General features: G+C 42.6%; 1 protein-coding gene across 1 annotated transcript in view; it reads left to right on the plus strand.

The window, feature by feature from the left end:
- Positions 1 to 2,773: 2,773 nt before the first annotated feature.
- Positions 2,774 to 24,899, plus strand: part of FAM180A (family with sequence similarity 180 member A) — a 28,344-nt gene continuing 6,218 nt past the window's right edge. Inside the window, exon 1 of the mRNA XM_037390452.1 lies at positions 2,774 to 3,017. Coding sequence (XP_037246349.1) covers positions 2,942 to 3,017 — 76 coding nt within the window. The 5' untranslated portion in view covers positions 2,774 to 2,941. The remainder of the gene's footprint in view (positions 3,018 to 24,899) is intronic.

Consider the following 24,899-nt stretch of genomic DNA (forward strand, 5'->3'; position numbering starts at 1 on the left):
TTTTACATGGATCTGTTATATTTGCAGCTGCATTTCCTGTAAGAAAATATATATGAGTACATCATTCAAAGTCTTAAAGTCAAATTTGCCCTACAGTTGTGGTACACACAAGGAGGCAGTCAAAGACGGGATGACTGAAGACTGCACTGAGGAGTGAGGCTTTGAACCACAGATGGGGAGCATTTGTATTTGAGCTTAGATAAGGAAAAGGCTGCTAAAGAGAATTCTGTAGTCAGACTCAGATTAAGGAGAAATAAATAAAAATAATAAAATATATCACATATAATGTAGCTTCAGAGCAACATCTCCAGGGTCTGAAAATGGAGAGAACAGCGATCATTTCATACTCTTATATCCCTTTGACCTGTATGCCAGTCTTATCACACATCTCTTCTGTCTCTCTCAGCAACTCTTCCTCTGTTGCTGCTAGGATGCTTGCTCCGGAGGCTGGTGGCAGAGGCGCAGATTAAGGAAGGAAATTCCTGGTATTCTCCTCCCTTTCTAGGATGGATATATTAAGCAGTGACAAAGAACAAGCAAAGGAAGTGTCTGTTGCTGGCAGCCAGGAGACAGAGCCATTTTGCAGGGCTCTTTCTGCAAAGTTGTTCTATTTCTGGTTCAGAGAGGGCAGAGCCCTTCTGGCCTCCTTCATCCTCTTTTATCAGCTGCTGTTTCCTTAGATGTAAACAATTAAATGATACAGCACCTCAGAAGAGTTTCCATGCCCTCTCCCCAAATAACAATGAAAATGTGTTCCTTCGTTACCCCACAAGATCTTCAGGTTGCTCATAATTTTCTTTCATTTCTCAAGCCTGCGACTTGCTTCCTAAGTGCTGCTTCTCCCTTGTCTACCTGACTTTGAAACATCTCATTCACAGACCCTGCTGACATTAAAGTGATCAAGCTGGGTAGCTAGGCTGATGCAATTAACTTAATGAAGCCTTCTATACCCACTGTGGTTGCTTGTTAAAGGGCTTTCACTAAGGTGGTTTACTAAATCAAAGTGTACTTCCTCAAGTTCTCCCTACTGGTTGAAGTCTTTCCAGTATTAGTTATAAAACAACGGTTTTTCCTCAGTGGTTGACAGATCATTATCCCCGTACTACGGTGCAACTTGCACCTTCTTGATGCAAATCATCTTGATGCACATCATCTCAGAATTGGCCATGCTGATGACTGGATCCACCTTCTCCAGAAAACAACTCATCCTGTCATAAGTGACTGAGCTAAGTAGGAATAATCATCCTCTTGCAGCATCTCTCTTTCTCTCTCCCCTTCTCTAGGGAACACAAAACTAGTTTGCTCCAGCTCTATAATTTCTTCACAAATACATTTGAGTGAGCCCACGTCTAGCTTTAACCTTGCATTCAGATCCATCCCTAATATGTATGGTAACAAGAAGAGTATACAGCAAGAGAGTTAGTTAGCCACCCTTTGCTTGAGTTACACATTTTGTCATCTCCTTGGCATGTAAAATACTGTCTTACATTCATGTGCTGTTCATGTGGGAGTAACCTGTGGCAGTCTGAGCACTGGAAAATCTGTACATGTAGGAAAAGAAGTGGAGTCGCCTTAAGCAAGACAACCTTATTTGACCCTCCTCCTTCCCTTTACAGCTGGTGTTACTTGAAGCTGGGACAGAGAAGAATGAGGGGACTGAGGTTGAGGCCAGACATTGGCATGAGGCATACAGGAGTTGAACAGGTTTTCTCCATGCCTTCCTGCCAGTGCTTATTAATCCTGAGCCATAGTGCCCTCTGTCATGCCAGCTCTTGGTCTTTTCCCTTAATTCTTCTATTTATACCTTCTGAGCTGGAGTGTCCTTTCTTAAGTGCCAGTTTTACACCAGTGTAAATTCATAGATGTCTGTGGATTTGTTCCTGGCTTACACTCAGATAGAAAATAAAAGACTAGATTCACTTCTAGGAGCCAAATGGAGTATCTCCTATTGCTTGATTCTGCTAAATACTTCTTGTGTTCCTATATTTCATCGGTCTGTTCCAACATACAGCAACCTGCTGCTAATCCAGCGCTGTATTCCCACAAAGCACACCCTGCTGCGGCTGTTGAAACTGTGCCAGGGACAGTACATACCTGCAGATTCCTCCATGCCAGGTCGCTCTGGGATAAAGGCTTCCAGTGTTGTCTTCCCTGGGGCAAGTGTCAGCAAGGAGAAGTCTATCAGCAGCCTTTTTGTTCAGCATTACCTCTCCGCATTCATCCTGGTTACTGTAGATTGTCCTTAGGATTTCTTCGCATTCCCCATAGTACCGTTGAGAAGAGCCAGTTAAGGATTTGGATCCTCCTGTTCTCTGCACTGGCCAAACGGAGGAAAAGGCCAGGACTTGCCTTGCAGAACTGAAGTCTAAGCGCAGCATTATATGTTCTTAATAAAGGAATGATTATATGAATCACAGTAGCAAAATGTTCTTGCAGATCACATGCCCCTCTCCCTGGCTTAAGCATCCAAGGGCAGCTGTACATCATTCCAGAGGAGGGTTTCGCCTTAGACACAGGTTAGCATATAGCCCCCTGCGTTGCAGAGCAGTAGCTACACAGCTAGGATCCTTTAATGAAGTTACTTGTGGCTGTTTATTGGACAAAAATAAATTCCAACTGGCCCATATAAGAAATGAAACTCAGCTACAAAAATGTAATGATATTTATTCACACAGTTGCCAGCAAACTCACATGCCCCATGAGTCATTCCAGATGTGGATAAAAACAAAGTCTGTCTGTGAAAGTAAGTTTCCTGATCCCGAGGAGACTTGGTTTGAGAGAGGAGCTGCACACTGACTTCAGCTGTACTCAGAAGAACAGACAGGTTCTCCTTCAAAGGGGGAGGGGGAAAGGAAAAGCCATTTATTTATTCCTGAAAAGAAAGGAGGTAGGAAATTAAAAATCAGCTATACAGCTAGACATACGTATTTTAAAGAGAAAGATGCTTTGGAAGACTTTGCTGCTGCTGCTGTTCTATTACAGTGCTCATGCCACTGTGACCCACAGATGGAGCAGAGGTAAGATTTAAACATGAAAAATTATTTAAGAGAAAACCTTGAGTTTGTAGATCTGGTCTGAAATTATGTTCCATTATACCTATATATACCTATATATTTATATACAATATTTCCCTCCCAACTCTGGAATTCTTTTTCTCCATTAAATAGGTCAGCTAAATAATTATATAGACAAATAGAAAAATACACATGCATAAGTGCATAAAGGTAAAATGATATATGTATTCTATTATAATCAAATATATATATATATATAAATATCCCAAGAACCAAAACTCCATTCTTTTCTCATTTTGTTCCTTTCTCTCTCCTTCTCCTTTTTCTCCTGCATTAACAACAATTATAGGTCATGGAACCTTAAAGCAAAAGCCTTTGCAGTCACAGGTGACGTGACATAATCTTCTGCTCCACCGGGCAGATACCTGGCAATAGTAAACACAACAATGAATTGTGCAAGGTGCCTAGGAATGCCTGCCACTCTGCCCTGACAGACTAGCACATACAACATAGAGAAAGCTCTCTGCGGTGTTTTACGCTTCAGCTGCCAATACAACAATATAGAGTTGTGACATATTGGTATTCAAGTGTGTGACAGTAACACATGAAATGGTTTGGGGCTATTGGATTGCATATGAGATGCTTCCTTAAAAGCTAGTGATGATGTCCTTTCCCTTTTTTGTTTTATTCTCTCCTCTGGTATTTGGCACGGGTTCAGTAGCTGCTGGAAGTGGAGAAAGGAAACACCTCCCAAAAGATTTCTTTGGTTCTGATTTTGAAATTCACAGAATTAATGGAACCAGAGTCTGTTAGAAAACCAAGCATTCAGATGCCCCACTCTGCACCCCAATCTCCCATGTTTTCCTCATTATAGCTGGTTCCTTTCTAGTCTGCTATTTAGGTTTTGTTTTGATTTTGTAGGGGAGGCAATGGCTGAGCGAAGGAATGAAGAGCTGTGCAGTTCTGCTAAGGCTGTGTGAATGCTCAGTTATTCCTTACAGTTAGTGGGGGCTCACGGACAGGGCATGGACCTGGGTCTCAGAATGGCAGGTTCTTTCTGCAGCTTTTCCATCAGCCTCTTGGATGATAGTGGATGGTCATTATACCTGCATGTACCTAACTTTTCTCTTACTTACTGTGTAATAGAGGTAGTGACACCGACTGGCATCATAAAATCCTTTAATTGTGTAGATAAGAGTTTGTCTTTCCAGGGATGACGCATAAAAAGGTGAGGAAATCAGAACTAGATCTGCATATATGAAAAAAACCCAACCCTACCTTTTGGAAGAATGAAGTCACCTTACTTATGAAATGTAAAAAAAAAAGAAAAATGAAAAGAAAGGGGTTCATTTCCATGGAATAATCACTCTGTAATTTAAGGATGTTCTTCACTTTTGCTTACACACTGATTTTAATTAGAGAACACCACAACCACATTCCTAAAAAGAATTCATGCAACTATTAAAATCCAATTTTAATCACCATGAATATTTAAAGGAAAACATCAGAATTCTGTTGTGCCTTTTAGGAAAGTAGGTTGTTTTCAAGGTGAAAGCTCTAGAGCTTGCTTTTGGAGACTTCAGAGGGAAGAGAAGATTCATCCCCTGTTGTGATAAGGAGTTCAGTTCTCACAAATATTGTATACAGACATCTGCTGAGGAGGAAACCAAATTTCTTCTCCACAGCTGCTGGGACTGTTTAGCTCCAAATATGTTTCAGAGGCATGACTCCTTCAACAATAGCTTCAGAGAACCTCCACTCCCCTAAGCTATCTGTGTGTCAACCTAACCAATCCCATCCTAATCTGCAGTATGTAGAGGGCCAAAGCACTGTCCTAATTTTTTAATTGCTTAGAAACCAAAGAGGAAACTTGAGTACCGAGACATGACACACCCTTCTGCACACTCAGAGCTCTTCCCTCCCTCCACAAATGACAACTGAGCCTTGCCTGGGTTAAACCTCAGTAATTTAGGTCTTGTCCAACTGCTGATCTGAGTTTTGCAATGGAAAAGCAAAGACAGATCAGCATCTGGTCTGATGGAAGTGAAAGACAGATCTGCATATCATTTCCATGTTGACTAGTAGTCCAGATTGTTTACAAAATAGTAGAACAAAGGGTTCTGCTTTATTTATCAACAGTTATTTGCAATAGAAATGAACAGTCAATATTGGATAAAACAAGGTCTAGCTTTTACTGTTTTTCCGCTAGGGAGCACTGGGGCAGCCTTGCAAGCCCAACCCTTGTAACCAAGTATTTAAGCTTTGGCTCAATGAAAAAGTCAGATGGGAGTAAACTCACTTGTGCTGACTGGTGAGTGGGAACTCCAGACTGCCACCTCCCTTTTCCCTTTGCTTTTACTAGCATCAAAGAATGGGGGGCTGGGGCGGGGGGCGGGAGAGAAAAAAAGATTTCTGGCAGGAAAACTGAGTGCATTTTCTTTCCTTTTTTAACTCCGTCACCCATTTGCAATAAAAATCACACACTGCTCAGCCTGCCTAGATCCAGCTGCAGACATTGGTCCAGAAGTCACAGGCAAAGCTTGCTACCTAGGATGGCCATGTTCAGAATAATACAGAAAAGATCCTGAGTGGTGATGAAATATTTTGCTTGTCATCATCTCAGGTTTTCTTCTTGAGCCTCTTGTAGGCTTAGCTGTACAATATTACTCTGTTAGATTTTGTGAAGTGCCTGTCTAGAGAGAAAAGGTAACATTAGGTCTCTCTGAGTGGTATTCTCTATGCAATAGTAGAAGTGGGTCCTTCATTTCTCAAGGTCCCAAATAAAAATTCCAGATCTTAAGAGGTGTGTTTGCCAGAGAAACCAAGGAACAAATCCTATTCTTTAATGACAAAAATAAACAAAAAAACTATACAGCTGTGGTAACCAGAGACAGTGTCACTTCTTGCCACCCAGTTGCTTTCATCAAACTGTTCTGATCAGTGCCAACACATTGGAAAGCAGAATGTGCGTTATAAGAATTGCCTGTTCCCCGAGGAGAAACTCGAAGGCAATCCTTGCTAACACGTTTTATCTCAGCTGGCTGTAGTTTATTTGTTGTAAGGGCTTCCTGATTCAAATAAACAACACACAGACAGTAGCATGCTTGCTACACAGGTGTTCACTTGTTCAGGGAATGAACTACTGAGGTTCCATGATTTTGGGAAATAGCTGTGCTGTGCTTTCCAGACATCAAAAGCAGTATCACAGTTGCATCCAGATCTATCTGGTCTAATGTATTATTTTGTACTCAGTCTCTAGTGCTTGGTGAAAGTCAAATGGTTGTTCCATAACATCAGGGGAACAGTTTGTTCTCCTTAGAGGCTTTCAGCAGAAGGAATTACTTGGAAGAACAGAAGGCCCATCCTCCTTGATTTCCCCACAACAGTACAAACTTTGAGTATTTGCTCTAGTGTTGTGGCAACTGAGTTTGTGAGTTTGATGGAGCAGCTGCTACATGAGCAACTTTTGCATGGTTCTTCTGCTTGTGGGCTTAGCTACAGCAGGCTGGCAGCTCTTCAGTGCCAGGAGAGGGAAAACAATGTAAAAGAGAGAGACTAGCTGTTGCTAGAAGGCTAGACAGTCCTTTTATGAGGAAGCAATGCTTAACATATTCTATACTCCGATCATTTGCTACGTACCAGACTGCCGATGATCTTGCTGTGTGGGCGAAAGATGAGTGCCTTGGTGATTAGGGCATGCACTGCATCCGCACACATTTTGACCTAATTTGCCTCTCTTTCCCTGCATTTCATATTGCATCCTTACAGCCAGGCACTCCCTTCTTGAGCAACTTCTGGGTTTCCACTGCTGACAGTAACACCTATGTGACATTTTTGTCTTGGATAGCACAAGCAAAGAGAATGAGGCCTGATCGACACATGGAATTACAACACAAACGGTCAAACACATGCACACATATTTGCCCAGCAGGCTTTGAGTATGCCAGGTTATGGGTTTGGTTTATTTAAGACATGCTGAGGTTTCCAAAGGTCTGGTCCAAGGGTAAAAAGTAATTAAATCATCTGGAGTGGCCACAAGAACTTTTTAAAATGCAACATTTATTTAATTTCCATAAAGCCATTTTTATCCAATTCTTAATATGTAGTGCACATAAACCAATGAAAGATATGAAATGTTATGAAACTGAGCCAAACCTGTCTAAGCCTGGCTGTGTAAAGAACATTTCTTCTTATTCAGAAAATGTAATATTTCCCTTTTTTCTGGCTCCCACATGATCACTTGGAAAATTGCCTCTACTGCACCAACTTCCATGCTTGTTGGATCCATTCCAGTGACTCCACCGGAGCTCCAAAAGGCTTGATCAATCTGCTGCAGAGGTCTTTTCCACCCACCCCAAGCCTGTTCCATAAGTCTGTACCAGTTCCTAGGAATGCATGCTTGTAGGCTGGAGTATCCTGGTATGGGGATTTATTTGCCTGATGTAAGTTATTACCACACCAAGTACCACAAGTGCACCTATAAGAGAGGAAGGCACTGCCTGAAGGGTAGCCTGAGACTGAAATTCAGAGGAATTCAGGCCAATTGTGTGAGGTTCAACATGGCTTGGTGTCAGGTCCTGCACTTGGGTCACAACAACTCCTTGCAATGCTACAGGCTTGGGGCAGAGTGGCTGGAAAGCTGCCTGGAGGAAAAGGACCTGGGGGTGCTGGCTGATGGCCAACTGAATGTGAGCCAGCAGTGTGCCCAGGTGGCCAAGAAGGCAAACAGCATCTTGGCTTGTACCAGAAGTAGTATGGCCAGCAGGACAAGGGAAGTGACAGTTGGCACTGGTGAGGCTGCACGTCAAACGCTGTGCTCAGTTTTGGGCACTGCAAGAGGGACGCTGAGGTGCTGGAGCGTGTCCAGAGACAGGCAACAGAGCTGGTGAAGGGTCTGGAGCACAAGGCTTATAGGACCATCTGAGGGAACTGGGGCTGTTTAGCCTGGAGAAAAGAAGGCTCGGGGGGGGTGGCAACTGGAACTTTATCCCTTGCTACAGCTACCTAGAAGGGGGTTGTAGACAGGTGGGGGGTAGGTCTCATCTCCTAAGTAACAAGCAACGGGACGAGAGGAAATGGCCTCAGGTTGTGCCAGGGTAGGTGTTGATTGGATATCAGGGATAATTTCTTCACTGAAAGGGTGTTGAAGAATTGGAACAGGCTGGCCAGGGAGGTGGTGGAATCACCAGAAGTGTACAAAAATGTGTTAAAATGTATATGTATATGTATAAAATGTAAAATGTATAAATGTGGTGCTTAGGGACATGGTTTAGTGGTGGACTTGACAGCCCTGGGTTAACAATTGGACTTGATCTTAAAGGTCTTTTCCAACCTAAATGATTCTATGAATTAGCTTTGCAGCTGTATGACCTGAAGAAGACAATTTATATACCTGTGCTTTTACTTCCTGAATTCCTTTGCAAAGAGCAAAGTATAAATGATGAGTATAAATGTACATCACAGACCTAAACACAGATCCTTAAGAAACAAATTTTCCTACATTGTAAGTAGTAGGAAAGAGGCATTAGAAGAATATTTTCTGGCTTTTAAGAAATCAGAAAAAAATAAAGGCAAAAATATGTTTTCAAGCAGATGTGGAAAATATTTGAGAATTAATGAACTGAGGAGGCAACTGAGATATTTGTATGGCACAACTGTGTGTGAAGCTGAGATCACAGACCCAGGGCAAAGGCAATTTGCCTGCTTTGCATGTCACAGGACAAGGCAGGGACTTGCTGGTGTCCCAGCAGGCTGATAGTCACGTGCACAGCATGTGCCCAAGGGAATGAGCTCTGCCTTTCAACAGGGATCACCTGGCTGGACCCAGTGCCACACTGATACACCGCTTCTGGCTCTGGCATCTCCGCCCTCTGCTTTGCTGTGCAGCACAGATGTGGCCTTCCTGTCCTTGTGGCAGATCCCTTGGGCAATCAGCTGTAGTGGCAGTCTGAAACTATTAAACAAAACGCTATTGCAGGAAGAGCAGAGAGAGGACCGAAGAAGAGGCTGAAGAGGGATTAGTTATTGGTACCTGGGAAAGCTGCTTGGTATTGCAAAAGGTAGCTAGAAAATAACGGTCACTGAATGGATTTCACCTGCACAGGATAAATATCCAGTAGGGTAGGGCTGCAGCTGTTATCAAAATCCATTCTAGCATGCCCTGATTCCTCAAATACTCCTTTCGGGGCAGACTTAGTTAATTTAATCTGCATGGAGGATGATCCCTGAATCAGAATTCACAGTGGATACCTGAAAGACCTACAAAGGATGCTTAAAAAAAATCAAGGTTTCTAATCTCTTCTAGGGCAATGATGTTAAACTGTGATGAGATCAGAGGGAGGATAGATTACAGAAGTTTCCACATTTTAGTTTAGATCACAGATGGATATTGTACTCTATAAAGGCAGTCATGCTGTTAGCAAGGAGGGATCTAAGTGATTCTGAGGTTCTTCTCACCACAGGAAGCAGCCAAAAATGACTAAGGCTTACAGTCATAAACTGGTAGGCAGAATCAAAATTTTAAAAGAGAAAGGAGCTAGACAATTTTGAGGAAATCTGGGTAAGCAGCAAGAGGAAGACACATGAGGTAAAGCTGTTTTCTCTTTCCTATGTGCTAGACTAAGTGAGAACTGTGAACTGAAAGTGGCACCAGTAGAATCTTCTCAGCGAACCCACTTCCATCCCAGTGCTGAGGACTGGCAACTCAGTAAGACATTTGTTGCTACTTTGGTCAGTTTTTTTAGGATTCCTGTGCACTGTAATGTCACTTCTATTTGCCTCAGTCCCAGGTATAGAACTGTCATGGGTTCCAGATCAGTTTGCACAAGGGTCCTCATGCCCCAAAGTCCAGCTCAGAAGCAGCTCCTACCATTCAAATCCCTCTTTACACTTTCACATGGAAATAGGTCTTACCTTTAACAACTGCCTCACTGCTCTTAATGCATGCTGTTAAGGCAACGTTCCCTTCCATAGGTGAAGACGCTCAGTTATGAATGAAATAACTCATGTACACAAGCAAAGACTGTAGAGCATTCTGTGAGTTCCATCCTAAGTATCTTGTACTCGACTGCTGTGTCCAGAAACCCCTCTGGTACCTGGCATTATGCAAACACAAAGAGTAAAAAAAAATATCTTTCCTTTTCCGAAGAAATTTCAGTGTAATTAAGGAGAAGAAACATTAGCATCCCTTTTTATCTTGAGGCACAGAGTAATTACATCATTTGCCCATCTCTTCAGTATGACTGTGTGTGTGTGTGTATAGTCCTGTATGTTGTTAATAGTGGTGATCTTTTTTTTTTTTTTTTTTAAATTCTCTTTCTGAAGCATAAATTGCTTTTCTTGTTTTCTGGGCGTGGATCATGCCAGATTAGGCAGGAGCGTAATGACTTCTCAGGCAGAAGAAATCCTGTCAGAAGCACTGAATAGTACAACGTCACTGAAAGGAAAGTCAGCAGGTCTTAATGAACATCATCAAGCCACGGAGGTTCTGACTACTCCAATAATGACAGGCAAGATGTAAATTGCTGAGGTAAAGCACTGAGTGGTGGAGCAATTAACTTTACATGCAGTGCCTGTGCTCGGGTTCAAGGCAGGGCAGGACCCATAGGCCTGGCCTGGGGTGCTGAAGACGAACACCGCTATTTGCCCATGTGCACAGCCTGCATCCACCTTGAACTGGGGCTCTGCAAAGCTGTGCACTCTCCCTCTGCACCCCAGTGGCTCTGCTAAAGGGAGCTGAGTCCACCCAAAATGCAGAGAAGCTAGCTGGGTTCATGGACCCAGTTGGAGCAAAACTAGGAGCTGTGTGAGTGTCTTGAAGTGGGCAAACCAGTCTGCTTCCTGCTTTAGCTTTAAAAGCATTGAAGTGTGCAGACCGTCACCACTGAAGTCAATGGGAGTTTTGCCTTCTCAGGAGTGTGGACACAATCTCAGTCACTATCTGGAATCTGGTTTCCTGTAGTAACCCTGATTGTTAAAATCTTCCAACTGAAACACATATAAAAGTGTTTTTCAACAAAATGGCACTGCCATGAATGAAGCTGCTACAGGTCACTACATGGATAGCTGATGGTGGGAAGCAGAGGATGAAACACACCAAAGAATCATAACAAGGACAAAAAATGCCACCTTGAGAATAAGCTGCAAATAACACTTGCAGGAAGACAAATAGAAGTCCCCAAGGGGACAGTAACAGATGAGGGTTTCTCTCCCACTGGAAAGAAAGCAAGCCAAGGAAGGGATCCTGTATGCCTCTACTGTGCCTTTGTCTCTCATTACCCTAAAATCCTGGTTTATTTGGCTGTTGCTATGGCAGCTTTATGATATGTCTCCCACAGAATACTTTCTTATTCAGAGACATTAAACCAGCCTGAGTGCACCAGAAGCCACAGCGCTCCTTTGCTACTCAGTGGCTAAACCTTAGCCAGTAACTGTTTTTATATCCCCTGAGATACTCCATGCTGCAGTAATAACCTGGCTCCTCTTGTCTTGCTATCACGGTGGCAGGGTGACCTCAATGGTGAGCTTGAGACTAAGGTGAATGTGGGGAGGAGAGGAACAGAGTTAAATAAGCTCCACTATTCCCAGTTTCCACAAACATTCCTTTCTTCTGGTGAAAGCGCATGTGGGGCCTTTCCTGGCCCAGTTTGCCAGTTAGGTTTGGCAGCTCCCCAGTTCCCCTGAGATCAACACGCATACCACTCATCCTCTGGAAATTCCTCCCCAGCCACAGGGAAACAGGTCACCAGCCAGGAGCCAAGCTCTGAACTCACTGAGTCTCTCTCCACTTAGGAGGAGCCAGGTGGGTAGCTGAAAAAAAGTTGCTGAGAAAGGGAAAAATAAGTTGTTCAAAGCTCAGAAGTTATTTGGCAGGAAATGGGACAGTGGAAGGGCAATGCTATGCTGCAGTCTGATGTTAGAGACCCAAATGCACAAGGTCTTCTGCAGTGCCTGTGTGACCCCCTCCACCCCCTGCCATGGCGCTGGAGGAGTTTTGCCTAATATTGAAGAGAGTAAACTGCACTGGACTGGATGTGCACATCTGCTGCTAGCCAGAGCATCAGGATTTCATCATCTCCATCTATTTGGCAGGTGGTGGCATGCCCCAAATGGAGCCAATGCTTCTGGTCGCTGTCTTGAAAAGAGTACAGACTTTCTAATCTGACAGGGTTTATTTGAGCCACAGAGAGGGAGATGAGCAGTGAAGGCAAAAGGCAGAGGTGTTGGGAAAGAACAGAGAAGAAGCTAGAGGTAAAAATGGCAAATAGAAGGAAGTAGGGTGAATGAGAGGAAAGAAGAAAGAGAAAGGAAAAGTGTGGAGAGAGAAACTGTGATAAATGTGGATGGGAAAGATTAAAGCACACATACATTTGAGATTAGGGTAACATTCACACCCTTGTCAGCATGTTATGCAGCCCCATTTGAACTTGGTCTACAGCTGGTCTGCATCTTATCTGTCTGCTTCTCAGGCTCGTGGATTGGTTGCATTTCTCTGGAGCTGGCATTGCCTTTTTTGCATGTAAGCAGGAGTTGTGTTTGCTCCTGGTCCCCACCAGACTCTCAGTACACCACAATATTGAGATACATTAGTCCAGGTAGTTCACCATAGGTGACAGTATAGGAGTTGAAGTTACTGCTACTGAATCAGCAATATGTTGAGGACTCTGCACATCTCTCTCTATTTTTTTTTTTTTTTTTTACCCCCTTCCCATTGAGCTTCCTAAACTATGTAGGTAAGAAAAAAGACTCGTCCCCCTGCCCAAGAAACTGCCTGCTTTATTCCAGAGAAACTGCAACAAACTTGCTCTTTTAGAGGGCTATGAGGCTACAGCATTTCCCATAAATACTAGTCAAGCTTCCCTGTTATTGCCAGTCATGGTAACAGTGTCACAGCTGCACAAGTCCCTGTTTCCCCCTGTCAGTCCCTGGAAGAATGGATCAAGTTCTGCCAGCCCTCAGTTTCCTCCCTGATTTTCATAATGCTCACAGCCATGACGTTACATTTCTGTTTATGCCTGGGTCTGAGGAAACACAAAATAATTGTTTATTGAATTTTTTTTATTAAATGCAGATTTTATGTCTAAGGGAACTGTTCAGTCATAAGACCTCTCCTAAAATAAAAGACATTTAAGGCATGTGTCATTTTTATTTACTGTAATTATTCATGGCTTGGCATTGAACAAATTCCATTTCCAGTTAAACACTACTTGTAGACATCCTAATATAGTACAGCATGTGTTAAGTGAAACCATTCATTTGTCATAGTTGCAGCAACTTCTGGTTTTCTGGATTATGATGCCAATTTGGCAGAAAGTTTTTGAAGGTAGTAAGTCTAATGATAAAAACATATATACTGTTTTTTTCTGTTGCTTTCTACTACTAGAGTTTTTAATAAACAGCTCAAAGAGGCTGACTTACCTTGACTTGTCCTTAGCAAATCTAAAGCTCAGCTGGGTCCTCACAAAGATTCAAGGACAGAAAAGTACCCAAAGATTTTTTCCACACTGGGGTATCCCATAACAGGAATTACGTACAATTGACAAAAGTCAGATACAATCAGGCCCAATTAGGCTCAAGTGGCAAGGGACAGGGTGTGACTGCTGTCTTGGGCTCTCCAGCAGAAGGACAAGGATGACCTGGCCCTGATTCCACACAGAGTGCCTGGGAGAAGCCAGGGTGAAATAAACAGGCAGCACGGCGTCCTAGCTCAGCTCAGAGGATCCCAGTTTTGATGAATGGACTACAGTTACCAGGTGTCCTCTGTCAACCATCAAGAACAGCCAAAATCTGCTTTCTGGCCCAGGCCTGGGATTTTTAGCTGCCTTATCTAACCTTCCTGCCTTTCTGTACCAGGTCCTTGCCTCTCACTGTGCCCACCTCTCCCTAAAACCAGCCCTGCTACACAGAGGGAAGACAGCAGCTACTTGGCTGAGGTCAGAGTAATGCTGCATGCAGTGGATGAAGGGAATCCTCCAGGAACACAGAGAGCTGAGAGGGGAATTTGGATGTTTAGCAATGGAACTGAGAAAGATGAGACAGTCACAAGGTGACTATTGCAGACTAGGGGCTTGTCTTGCCATGGTGCGATATTTCTCATGATCACAGCAGGGAAATGCTGTGGGCTCCAGCTGATGAAGTCTGTCTTTAAAGAGTCTGCCTGGTAAACAGTTAAGTGTTAGAGATACTATAAGGAATTCTATTTCCCTAGAAAGACACTCCTTTTCTAGCCAGAAATTGTATTTAGAAAGCAGGCTGTTGGACATTTACTGGGAATTTCTGGATGCCCTTCAAACCCCGAATGACTAACTGTGTGTGCCACAGACCATCAATTCAGCATGGATCCAGTTATACCAGCCCTAATCTCTGTGCATGCTGCTCGTGGCCAGCATGGTCCAGCTGAGGTGAACTTCAGTGCTGAACAACATGTGCACCTATATCCCCAAAGGAAAAGATGGGGGCTCTTAAGTAAAATATCACAGTCAAGGCAAAGAGCTCCGTTTTTACTTGCACAAAATTGTCACTGAGGTAAATACAACCGACTCATCATATGTCTTATATACTCTATACCCCTCCCTCCTTTCTATTTACGTGATCAAAGATGGAAGTGTGCATCATGTCTAGCTGGATTTTCAGACCCATCTATGATGTTCCAAAGGAGTTTTTCACTCCTGTTGAGTTCATGCTGCCAAACAAGACATAAACTGTCAAGGAAGCAATTGTATCTCCGCTGATGCCTCTGTGTATGAATGCTGCTGAACCCAATGCTGGACCTCAGCACTCCCTGAACATCTGCCCACTGAAGTGGAAAAGCGTGCTAGTTCTCACTGCAGTTCAGCTGGGAACAGCTACTTGAACATATGGTGGTTTATTTGTCCGTCTTCAAAACGCAGTGCATTTCCGTATGTGTGCTTTTGTTGACAAAGTAGCACATACATTATTTAAACAAAGGTATTAATCACCTTCTGAGTGTCCCCTTCACAACAAACCAGAGTGCTCACACCAGCCTCTCACTGTAACCCAATGCAATGGGTGACAGCTACTAATCCAGTGTGTCCAAGGAGCTCAGCCATGACAAGCTGGTTTGCATTCTGCTCCATCCTTAATATCTGCACATTGCTCAGAGGTCAAAACAGAACTTAAAGATTACTGAGTGTAATTAAGATTACACTTAGAAGTAAAAATAGGGGGAAAAGTAGTCCCTGCCTTAGTTTGTGGCCACACTAAATGTCAGTCTACCCCTCCAAATGGTTAGATTGTTGTATTAGCGTGCTCCAGTATCCCAGACAATGATTATCTCTTATCTATAGGGCAAAACCCAGTAATGAAATATCCCTAATATGACAAAAGGAAGTCATATGAAGATGACATGATTATCAATCACATGTTCATAGCGGGATGATCTCTATAAGTTCTCTTAGATCTATAGATCTATACAATCTCTGTAAGTTATCTGGGACATCATCAGTACTAAGCCGAGGAAGAACTGTCATGCAGAATTATCATATGATGAAGTCTACCTTTGCAAGGAATGCTTCTCTAGGCACAAGACAACAGATATCAGCTTGACCAAAAGATTTTTCATTAGCAGCCTATAATGACAACCCACAGAATGAATACATGCTGGCAAAAAGTAAGCAGGCGTCATTATGCAAGCTTGAGAGTGTTTGAATTAGCAAGAAGAAAGCCCAATCCAGGAAAAAACAGATTGAAATTTAGAATGCTTCACAGCAGATTATCTAAAGTGCTTCTCCACAGTAATAATGTCTTCTTTACCAGTCCCCATGCACAAAGGAGTTAAATCAAAGAATAAACTCCCAGCTGGTTTCAGTCAGCAACATGCTAGAGGTTGTCACTGGAAATCAAGTCTTCCTCCCTTTCTCCAAATTTTTTCTTCCTAAATTTAGGACATGAGGTCATTAACATTTATTTTCCTGAAACATTTACTTAGACTATTTTCCTGTAAGCCAAAATCTATTTCACAACTTCAGCCCAAAAGACTCCAGGAGAAGAGAATGTATGATAAGAAAGAATATCACTGAATCAAATTGCAGGGTCCTCTTGGGTTGAAGAGTGAGAGACGGCATCCGCAGGGGCAGGAACTGCAGCAGCAGCAGATGTTTAGTTTTGATGTTGATGCTGAGTTTCCATCAATTTCAGGTGCAACTGTCAGCATTTGGTGCCTTCCAGGTCCCACTCCTCAGAAAACAAGATATTTGGGTCATTTTGTGGGCTTTAAGATTTCTGCAAGCCTGAATCTAACCTTCTTCTCTTCCCTCTGATCCCAAGCATGTCTTTCACAGCACAGGGCTCTCTCTGACCTGGCTGCCCACAGAGCAACATCACGGGGCTGGTGGTGCCAGCTGAGGTCATCTGGACCTCACCCACAGTGTCCAGCTGCCTTTAGCAATTTGCAATATTCAAAGTTCTGGCAGAGATTTCTGTATTTAATGGTGAATCCAGTTATAGAACAGTTTCAGTTTTATTTCAGCAGATTGTGAAACCTGAAAGATCTAGGAATAGTCAGATTTTAGGAGTATGAAATAACAAGGAACAGTGGAAAAATGACAGCTTTGCAAAATAGAAATCCCATATGCATGTATGTACAGTGGGGAAGGCAGCTATATCAATAATCCATTTTGCATTCATCCTTCAGATTTCTTTGCTATGTTTCTAGCAATATCACAAAGACTGTCTTGGGCCACCATTGTGTCTGCACACATTGAAATCCACTGATTAGATTTTGTGGATGATTATATTTGAGTTGCAATAATTTTTAATATTATTTTCATGCAGATGCAGAAATTAACATATCAGAGCCCAGGCATTCATGCAGGTGTGAACTTGACAGAATAGACAACTTCTCACACTGACCCTCACTCACTGCTCCAGGAGAGACATGTGGCTCCCCTGCCTTGTACCCAGGGCTACAGCACAGCTTTCACCCTTCATGTTCCACTCAGGTGGCAAAACAGCTGTACCAGTTCAGTTCAGAAAGATACCTGAATCCATCTTGAGTTCTGAGGCTCCACCATCTCAGGCTTCTTGTCTTTATCATCACTACTGGAAAACACACAGTGTTTTGAAAAGGCATTGTCTCCAGAAACAACTCATTTCCTCACAAAAAGGACCCAGGATACCCCTGCTTTTTGTTTATTGGGCAAGGCTGATTTTGACACTTTCTCCACCCAGCACATATTCTTGTAATTAAGAAAACCAGCAGCAGGTGCACTGACATTTGGAGCTCAATGAACAGCTGGAAAGGCAGCTGGGGTTTCCCTGTTTTTGAAGAGCAAGTGAAATCCCAGAGCAGAGAAAGCAAAAAACTGGAATTTATAAATTCTCCTCCTAAAAAATTATTTCAACCTGGATGGGGATTTGAAAGAAAAGGGAAGACAATTATGGTTCTTTCTAATGTGAAGGAGAAGAAATGGTCAACATACTGTTTATTTCTCCTCGGTTTTGAGCTGCAGTATTGATACTTAGTGAATTTGAGGAATAGCTTATTTTTTTGCATGTGTGCTACTATATGTGGGTGATTAGTTCATACACAAATAAAATAATAAATAGTTTGCTATCAGTTCAATAACAGTTCCTAGATCCACCATCAAACACTTGAATTTACTTGTCAGTTTAAACTATTCACAGATGGTTTAAGTGAATAATTCTAGGGTCCTCATAATTTCTTGTTTTTCTTCACCTCAGCTAACAGCTCCATGACATCAGGGGGACAGTTCCCATAGGATAATTCAGCACAGGACAATTCAATTAGCAATAACAAGAAATCTGCAGATCATATGGCCATAGATTTTAAAGTCAGAATGCCTATGTATTTTTTCAATTTGGCCACCTGAACAGCATTTCATGTAGTGTCCCTTGCAACAGATCCAATGCATTGTGTTTCGTTAACACATTTTTTCTGAAAAGGCATATCGTTCAAACCGGAAGACATCATGAGATGGAAATCTGCTAATTCTTTCATTAGCCTGTAGTGGGCCATTGCCGTTGTCCCAAATAAAAAGGCAAGACAATTTCAAAGAGATCTCCTAAACCTACATAGTGTTGGTCATTTAGATAAAGTACATGGTATTGTTTCTACTCTCTGAATAGACATTTTATGGAACTAGTCAATGACAACAGTTAATACTTGGACTGAAGAATCTGAGCTGTCATTTATGGTTATGAAATAAAATTCATACTGCTCCCTGCTAGGTCTGTGGTTCAAACTGGACCTTTGATTCTTTTCTTACCATCCGGTCTTGGAATAAATTTTAGATATTCTTTGTGCCAGTTGAATATACTCTGTTAAAAGTTCAGGGTAATGTAAGCATAGAGTGCAAAGAAGTGTTTGGCATCTGGTGGTCCCACAGCTGATCTTAACCTCTAGCGGGATCAAAGACTACACTAGTCGAGGTGGCCATCCACAGAAAGGAGATCATGAGCTTGGTGGCTAGATCAAGGGTGTGTAGGCATGAGGACGGGCTTCTGCTTTTCCTTAACCAGGGCTGATGTCCATCCTTATGTCATCTGAAAACTGGAATCATCACCAAATGTCTTAAGAGCAGCTGGACCACACTTGCACTGGGAGTTTCTCACATGTAAGGGGTGCTGCTGGTGTAGCAGCTGTGATAGAGAGTGAGACAGCTAAAATCTATCATTCTTTTTGGTTTGCTTTTCCTTCCATTCATGACGCGATCGATCCCTGGCTTGGCTCACTGTGTGACCACACAAAGTGGTGTTGGCACAAAGGGAAGGAGAGAAAAGCCCCACAGGTGGCAGGTGTGCTGGACTGCCCCTTGCAGCTGCAGCTGCAATTAGGTCAGCCTCAGCAAACCCCCAGCTACTCAGCCACCTCTGCCTGCCAAGAAACCAGGGAAGCCTGGCTGAAAAAGAAAGTACAACACAATTAAAAAAAAACATTCTTAACTACTAGACATCTCTCCTCTATGCGTAGTTTGTCAGCTCTGTGTAAATATGTATCTGGGAGGTGGTGCAGGGCTCAAGCCCACCCCTTTGGGCTCTATGTTGCTAATATAAAAAGGGCAAAGAACTGGAGAGAGCGAGCTGGTTTTGAGCAGCAATAGCGTAAGACACAGACCTCTTGGAGCTGCTGCAGCTCTATCTTTTCCTGCGAAGCACACCTTATTTCTTTTGCTCTCACTCCATTTTTCAATGTGAGAGTCATCCACTTCACTTTGCTCCTAGGGTCCTTCCCCACAGCGCAGCACCGGAATGCCAACACGTGTCTGTATTTCTTCCTTCCCTCACTCCCTCATTCTCTGTTCCTTCCTGGGAGAAATGGAAGTAGACTGGAGTGTCATTATATCCCTTCACTTGTTCATTTGTAAGGAACATTTTCAAAAGGGCTTAATTAAGATTGCTTTGTGCCTTGGCATAAGGGCTGTTGTGAGCAACACAGATATGGAAGCAAAGGTGACCCTGCAATGAAGACAGAGATGTAAAGCACTCTTTCATTTCCCAACACGGCCTGAAATTTCTTGTGTTACCAAAATTACTTATTGCCTCTGTGTTAAACCTGTGGAACGGGGTTGATATTTCCTTTCTTTATTCCAGCCCTTCACTCATATAGTGTTCACCATAGCCTATCCCCGGTTCCTGGTAATATAGCAGCAAACTGAAGGATAACAGTATATTTCACTTCTTTCCTTCAGTTTCTCTGTGTGCATTTTTTCTCTCCATGCCATGGCAACTTTACACCAGCACATCAAAGGCTTCTTTTGGCTGACTGCATCTTTTTTTGTGAGCATAAACATTACCAGGTAGGATCTGCTCCTTATGACCAAGGGAAGAATAAATAACACAGCATACATTGCTCCAGGCTGCAAACAGGTGAAAATGCTGCATAATGGAAATTCCATCTGAGGGAATAAATTCTCAGACCATTTTAGTTGGCTGATGTTAGTCATAGCTTTAAAACCATTTTACTTAAATCATAAAAGAAAAAAATACCCTCCACCTCTCACAAACACAGGCTCAGATGCACCATTTCCTTCTCTAGCAATACCTATTTCTGTAAATATAAACGGTGGATTTTTTTTCTAATACACCTTTACTTTTCTTACTCATGCCAAGTAGCTAGAAAGGCTATTTCCACTCTAGTTTTTATATAGAAACTCTGTTGCAGCTTAATCTCATCTAACATATCTCAGGACATTTATGAGGTGCAGAAGTGTAGGCTGGAGTGGGTTCTGTTTTATAGAACTGAGAATATGTGTGTTTCTTAAAAACGAGATAAATTAGTAAGAGGCCACTTTGAAAAAAAATGATTATGTGATAAACTAAGGAATTTGATACAATCTGCTATTAATTCTAAGAGTTTTAAACTGATATTTTTTTTCTTCTTAAGAACAGTGTTGCCTGTTGCCAACTTTTGTAGGGACATGTACTTCCTCCATCCTTATTGAAAAAACTTATACTTTCAAGTTTGAGCTTTTTTCTTGTAACCATTCTTTTTATAACTAAAGAAGAAACATGCCTATTTTCACTTTTTGCCAACAGGCAGGAATAAAAAGAGACCATTGCCACTATTAACTTTAGTCTTGGGAGCTAAGATAGCTAGGATAAGGAGCTGGAAGTAAGAAGAGGCAAACTCTCTTGGTAGCTGCTTTTAAAAATGTGCTAGTTCATGTTGGTTTGTAATTAAAATGTCTTCTCCCTCTTGCTGCTGTGTTCTCCTAAGGGGCATTGGGATTTAATCTCCCAATAATGGAGATTTAAATGTATTAAAGTTGGAATGCACTAGCCTTTGCATTGCACTTGTTGTCATGGGAGCTGCTTATGAGAGTATCTGCAATTCCAGATACAGGCTTCCGAAGCTAGCCTATAGCACTGCAGTGGGTTTTTTTTCCCCTTCTTTTTTCCAGGCTTTTGTGAGGTTTTCCCTTATTTTATTCCTCTTATTCTTCCTCCAGCTTCCCGCTCTTTCCATTTCTCCTATGCCAGGGCAAAGTGTTCAATAATTTCTAACATAGCAGTTTGACACAGAAAAGCCAAAGGTCAGGAAACATGGAGGAGTTATGCCTGAGCATGCCCCGTTGCAGGGCCAGCCACAGCCCAGGCTCTGCCCTGGCAGCGACTGCAGGCCCAGGGCAGTACAAGCACCTTGCAGATGGTGAACGTGTGTCCTTCTGGCGATGAGGCAAGTGCAGCACAAGAAGTAAATGAGGATGGGATTACTATGCATAAAGCCTGATCACCACTCACTATCACTGCACTTTTTGTGATTTACATGACTACTTTCACTGCCCACCATGCCTCTTATAGGTCAACATGACTTCACCCTGGGGGAAGCAATGCTTCTGGTATCAAGATCTGCTGCAAGCACAAAGCAGGTAGTTGCTAAGAGCAGAAAAATATTTAGTGAGTTTGACTGCAGGATGGTAAGGACAGGTATTTCATACAGCCTGAGGCAGTAAATTGGGGACAGTGAATTGTCACTCTAGCAATGGAGTAACTCAGCATAAGGACCCACCAAAGAGTCATCTGACAGAAATAAATATGTATAAAATATACTTCTCGTCTGATAGTAAACCCTCATAAGTAAGGTGATCAAAGAAGAACATGAAACTAAAAGTCTTTGTCAAGGGTATGTCAACTTTGACACTCATGTACTCTTCTCTTCTGCAAGTACATGTTCGAGGAGAAATATAGAGATTGAGTTCAAACCAGTGCTTCCCATACACCGTTAAAGAAAATCTGCTTGTGAGCATTTCTTCAGGCATTTGCCCAAAGAACAACATCAATAATGACTTTTAGGAACTTCCCAGCAGTCTCTGCATCAAAATAGGTTCATCCAGCAGTAAATCATTTTATTGCTTACCGATAAAATAAAGCCAAATAAGAAGAAATTGCTGTCGTTATAACTTAGGATAACTTCTTTCTGTTGAGGCTTAGGAGTCTCGACTTCAAAAGCTTTGAGCAGGAAAGGGAAACTTTTGCTATGAGAGATCAAGCTGGATGTGCTGCTGAGCTTGTAGAAGTTTCTCACTATTAAGGTGCGGTTGTGAGCTTGCAGTAAAAAGACAGTTGTGGTGATCTGAGTGGATATGACTTTGCAGAGCCCTGTTAATCCCTGTTACGACTGCTGGCAAACACATAAAGGAGTTTCAGAGATCACTTTTCCTTTTTAGGTCCATCACTGAGCAGGAACTGCTGCTGCTTGTGCAACTGCTCCCTGCCTTGTGTTCCCAGAAATAGGGGGCTGGTCCCAGGAAGACAGTGATGCCCAAAGAAATTATTTTAATGAGTTTCTTTTGATTCAGGCCCTAGAAACCTAAGACATGAGAACACAACTGGCAGCCTGCTGGCTGAGTTTGGATTACAGGACAACTCCAGCTGGGCCACTGATTTTCCCTACACCAACAGGTGACTCCTTTGCTTTGCTTGCAGGGAGTCAGGAGTTTTGGCCCACAAGTACTTTTTCCTTTCCTTCTCCTGTCCTTCATGAAAGGAGTCCCACTGAAGCAATGAGATAGCCCTTTTCCTTGCTCCTGAAGTCAATCAAAATAATTCTTACTGAGTCATGACCCAATTAAACTGTGTTCATGTCCTGGAGCACCAGGGAGATGTACGTGCTTTGGAGCAATGATCTGCACAGGGCCTGATTCCTGCTCTTGCCTTCATGCCTTTCTACAGGAGAAGAAAAGGGTATTGATGATGCACAAATAATGGAGCACTCCTGCAGCTATGCTCCATACTTATTGAGCAAACACATCAAAGGTAGCAAGTGGGAAATCAGAAGCAGGAATGTGAACTGGAAAGAAAAACTAAGCACCTGTACCCTCACCAGTGAAACTGCACAGAAAATCTGGAAGAGGATCACAAATGTTTTTCATGTGGCTAACGAGGTCCAGAAAATTCTGGTACAGTTCTTAAGAAAGATAAAAACATCTATAAAATAAAGCTCTTGTCAGCCTCAGATCCGACATTATGTTTAAACCGTAAAATTTCTAAGCTGTCATGAGTTGAATTGTTAGAAGCAGGCCAATATCTCCAGCTTTTGTTTAAAAATCCAGCTAGTCCTGAAGGAGAAGTCAAGTTGAGTTAGCAGAGCCATAGGAGACTGGACGGGCTCCTGCAGTGAGCAGTGCAGAAGACAGGGACTCCTGTACCACGTTTTGACAGGCATTTGTAGCCGCCCTTTGGACTAGACTTTCTGGCTGCCCACCATCTCCAGGCACAAGCAGTGGTGCACTCCAGGGCACAGGATGAGGCCGTTCAGGGTCGGCAGGTGGGCTGGGAGCGGGTGGCTGCACTCGGGCACAGTGCTCCCAGCCACCTCTAGCCCTGAGGCTTCAGTGGGCAACGAGGGAGGTCAGATCAAGGAGCACTCCTAAAGCCTGTCTGAAGAAGGAATTTGGACGAGGATGAGCCTGGTAGTACACAGATATATAATAGAAAATGTTTTCAGTAAGGATAACAATAACCTTGTTTTTCCTACCTCTGTGGATCATAAGCTTTTTGTTATGTGACTGCTCAGTCCCTAGGACAGAAACACCCACATCTCCATTGGAGATGTCTTGACACATTTGTATGAGAAGTAAAAACACTAAATCAATAAATGACTTCAGAGATCACTGGGTTGAGCTGTCTCTGTCATTACTGATCAGGGATCTCTGCCTTTTGGACATTCATGGGTATTGCCATTGAAACCATTGGCTGCAACATCAACATATAAATGACACACATTGGATGCATCTTCCTATGACATAATTGCTTCACAGCTTTTCAGGGAAACCCCTTGGGGAAGTAAATAGTAAAGAGATGGAAAGTCACAGTAACACTCCTCTGCTATATTTGCTACTGCCCGGCTAATTCATGTCAGAGATGGAAGTAAATGCAGGAAGAAGTCATGTCAGCACAAAAGTTTCAAGTGGAATTTGCAATTACTAAATGCAGAAACTGGCTGCAAGTATTCCTCTGTCTTAGCTTTTGTGCTTAACTTACATGCGTATTAAGTCAGGGTAATGAAAATCAGAGAGTGCTTGCTCTAAATGCTCACACAGTTTTGGAGGAACTGGCGAATTTATGGAAAGGACTGTGGAGGGAGTGATGGTGGAAGGATTTGACTACTGTGCAGGAAGAGAAAGGGAAGGACTGAAATAAAATGTGGCTCAGGAAAATCCGATCACCATGACAAATACAAAACAGTTCCTGAGCAGAGTCTCTAAGAACTGTAACAAAGTTTGATGTGTTTTGGGAACAAGATAGTGAGATCAAGGAGTCAGAGCTAGCCTGGTCCCTACAGAGGATGGCAAGCTTCTGACACGCATACAAAGTCCTTTTTCACAGTATAGCAGTTCAGGCTCTTGCACCTTTGAATCTCCTAACCTAATCCACGTTACACTGGGAACAGCTGGGTAGAAAAACCAAGCTGCTTTCTGAGGTGTTACCTGTGATTCAGCAAGTAGGTCAATACTAAATTGATAATATGGCATTCATTTTTGTGCAAGTCCTTCATTGAGGCTTTTCTGGGTGATTGATGATGGGCTGGTTCTGATAACTCCTAGTTCAGCTCCATGGTGGGAATCTGCATTTGGCCTGAAAGCTAAAAGCAATTGGTGTGATGACAGTGAGCATGACAGCACTGAATCAAGATGCAACATTTTTCCATGGCTTAGAGAATATTTCAGATGTAAACCATCTGCATATGTAGAGGTATTCTGTACTCTGAGGCTTTTTCCACTGAAAGGGCATCTAAAAGATAAAAATGAATTGTCATCATTATGGACTGGATTTCTGCCAGCTGCTTAGTAATTACAGTTTTAATTGCTTGGTAATAAAAGTTTTAATTACTCAGCAATTAGTGCTTGAAGTTTCAACATATGCACTCAATTGCATTCTCAAATTGCCCAGAGCAAGAGATGGATT

Source organism: Falco rusticolus, chromosome 5 (assembly GCF_015220075.1).
Source record: "Falco rusticolus isolate bFalRus1 chromosome 5, bFalRus1.pri, whole genome shotgun sequence".
In the NCBI taxonomy this organism is placed as follows: Eukaryota; Metazoa; Chordata; class Aves; order Falconiformes; family Falconidae; genus Falco; species Falco rusticolus.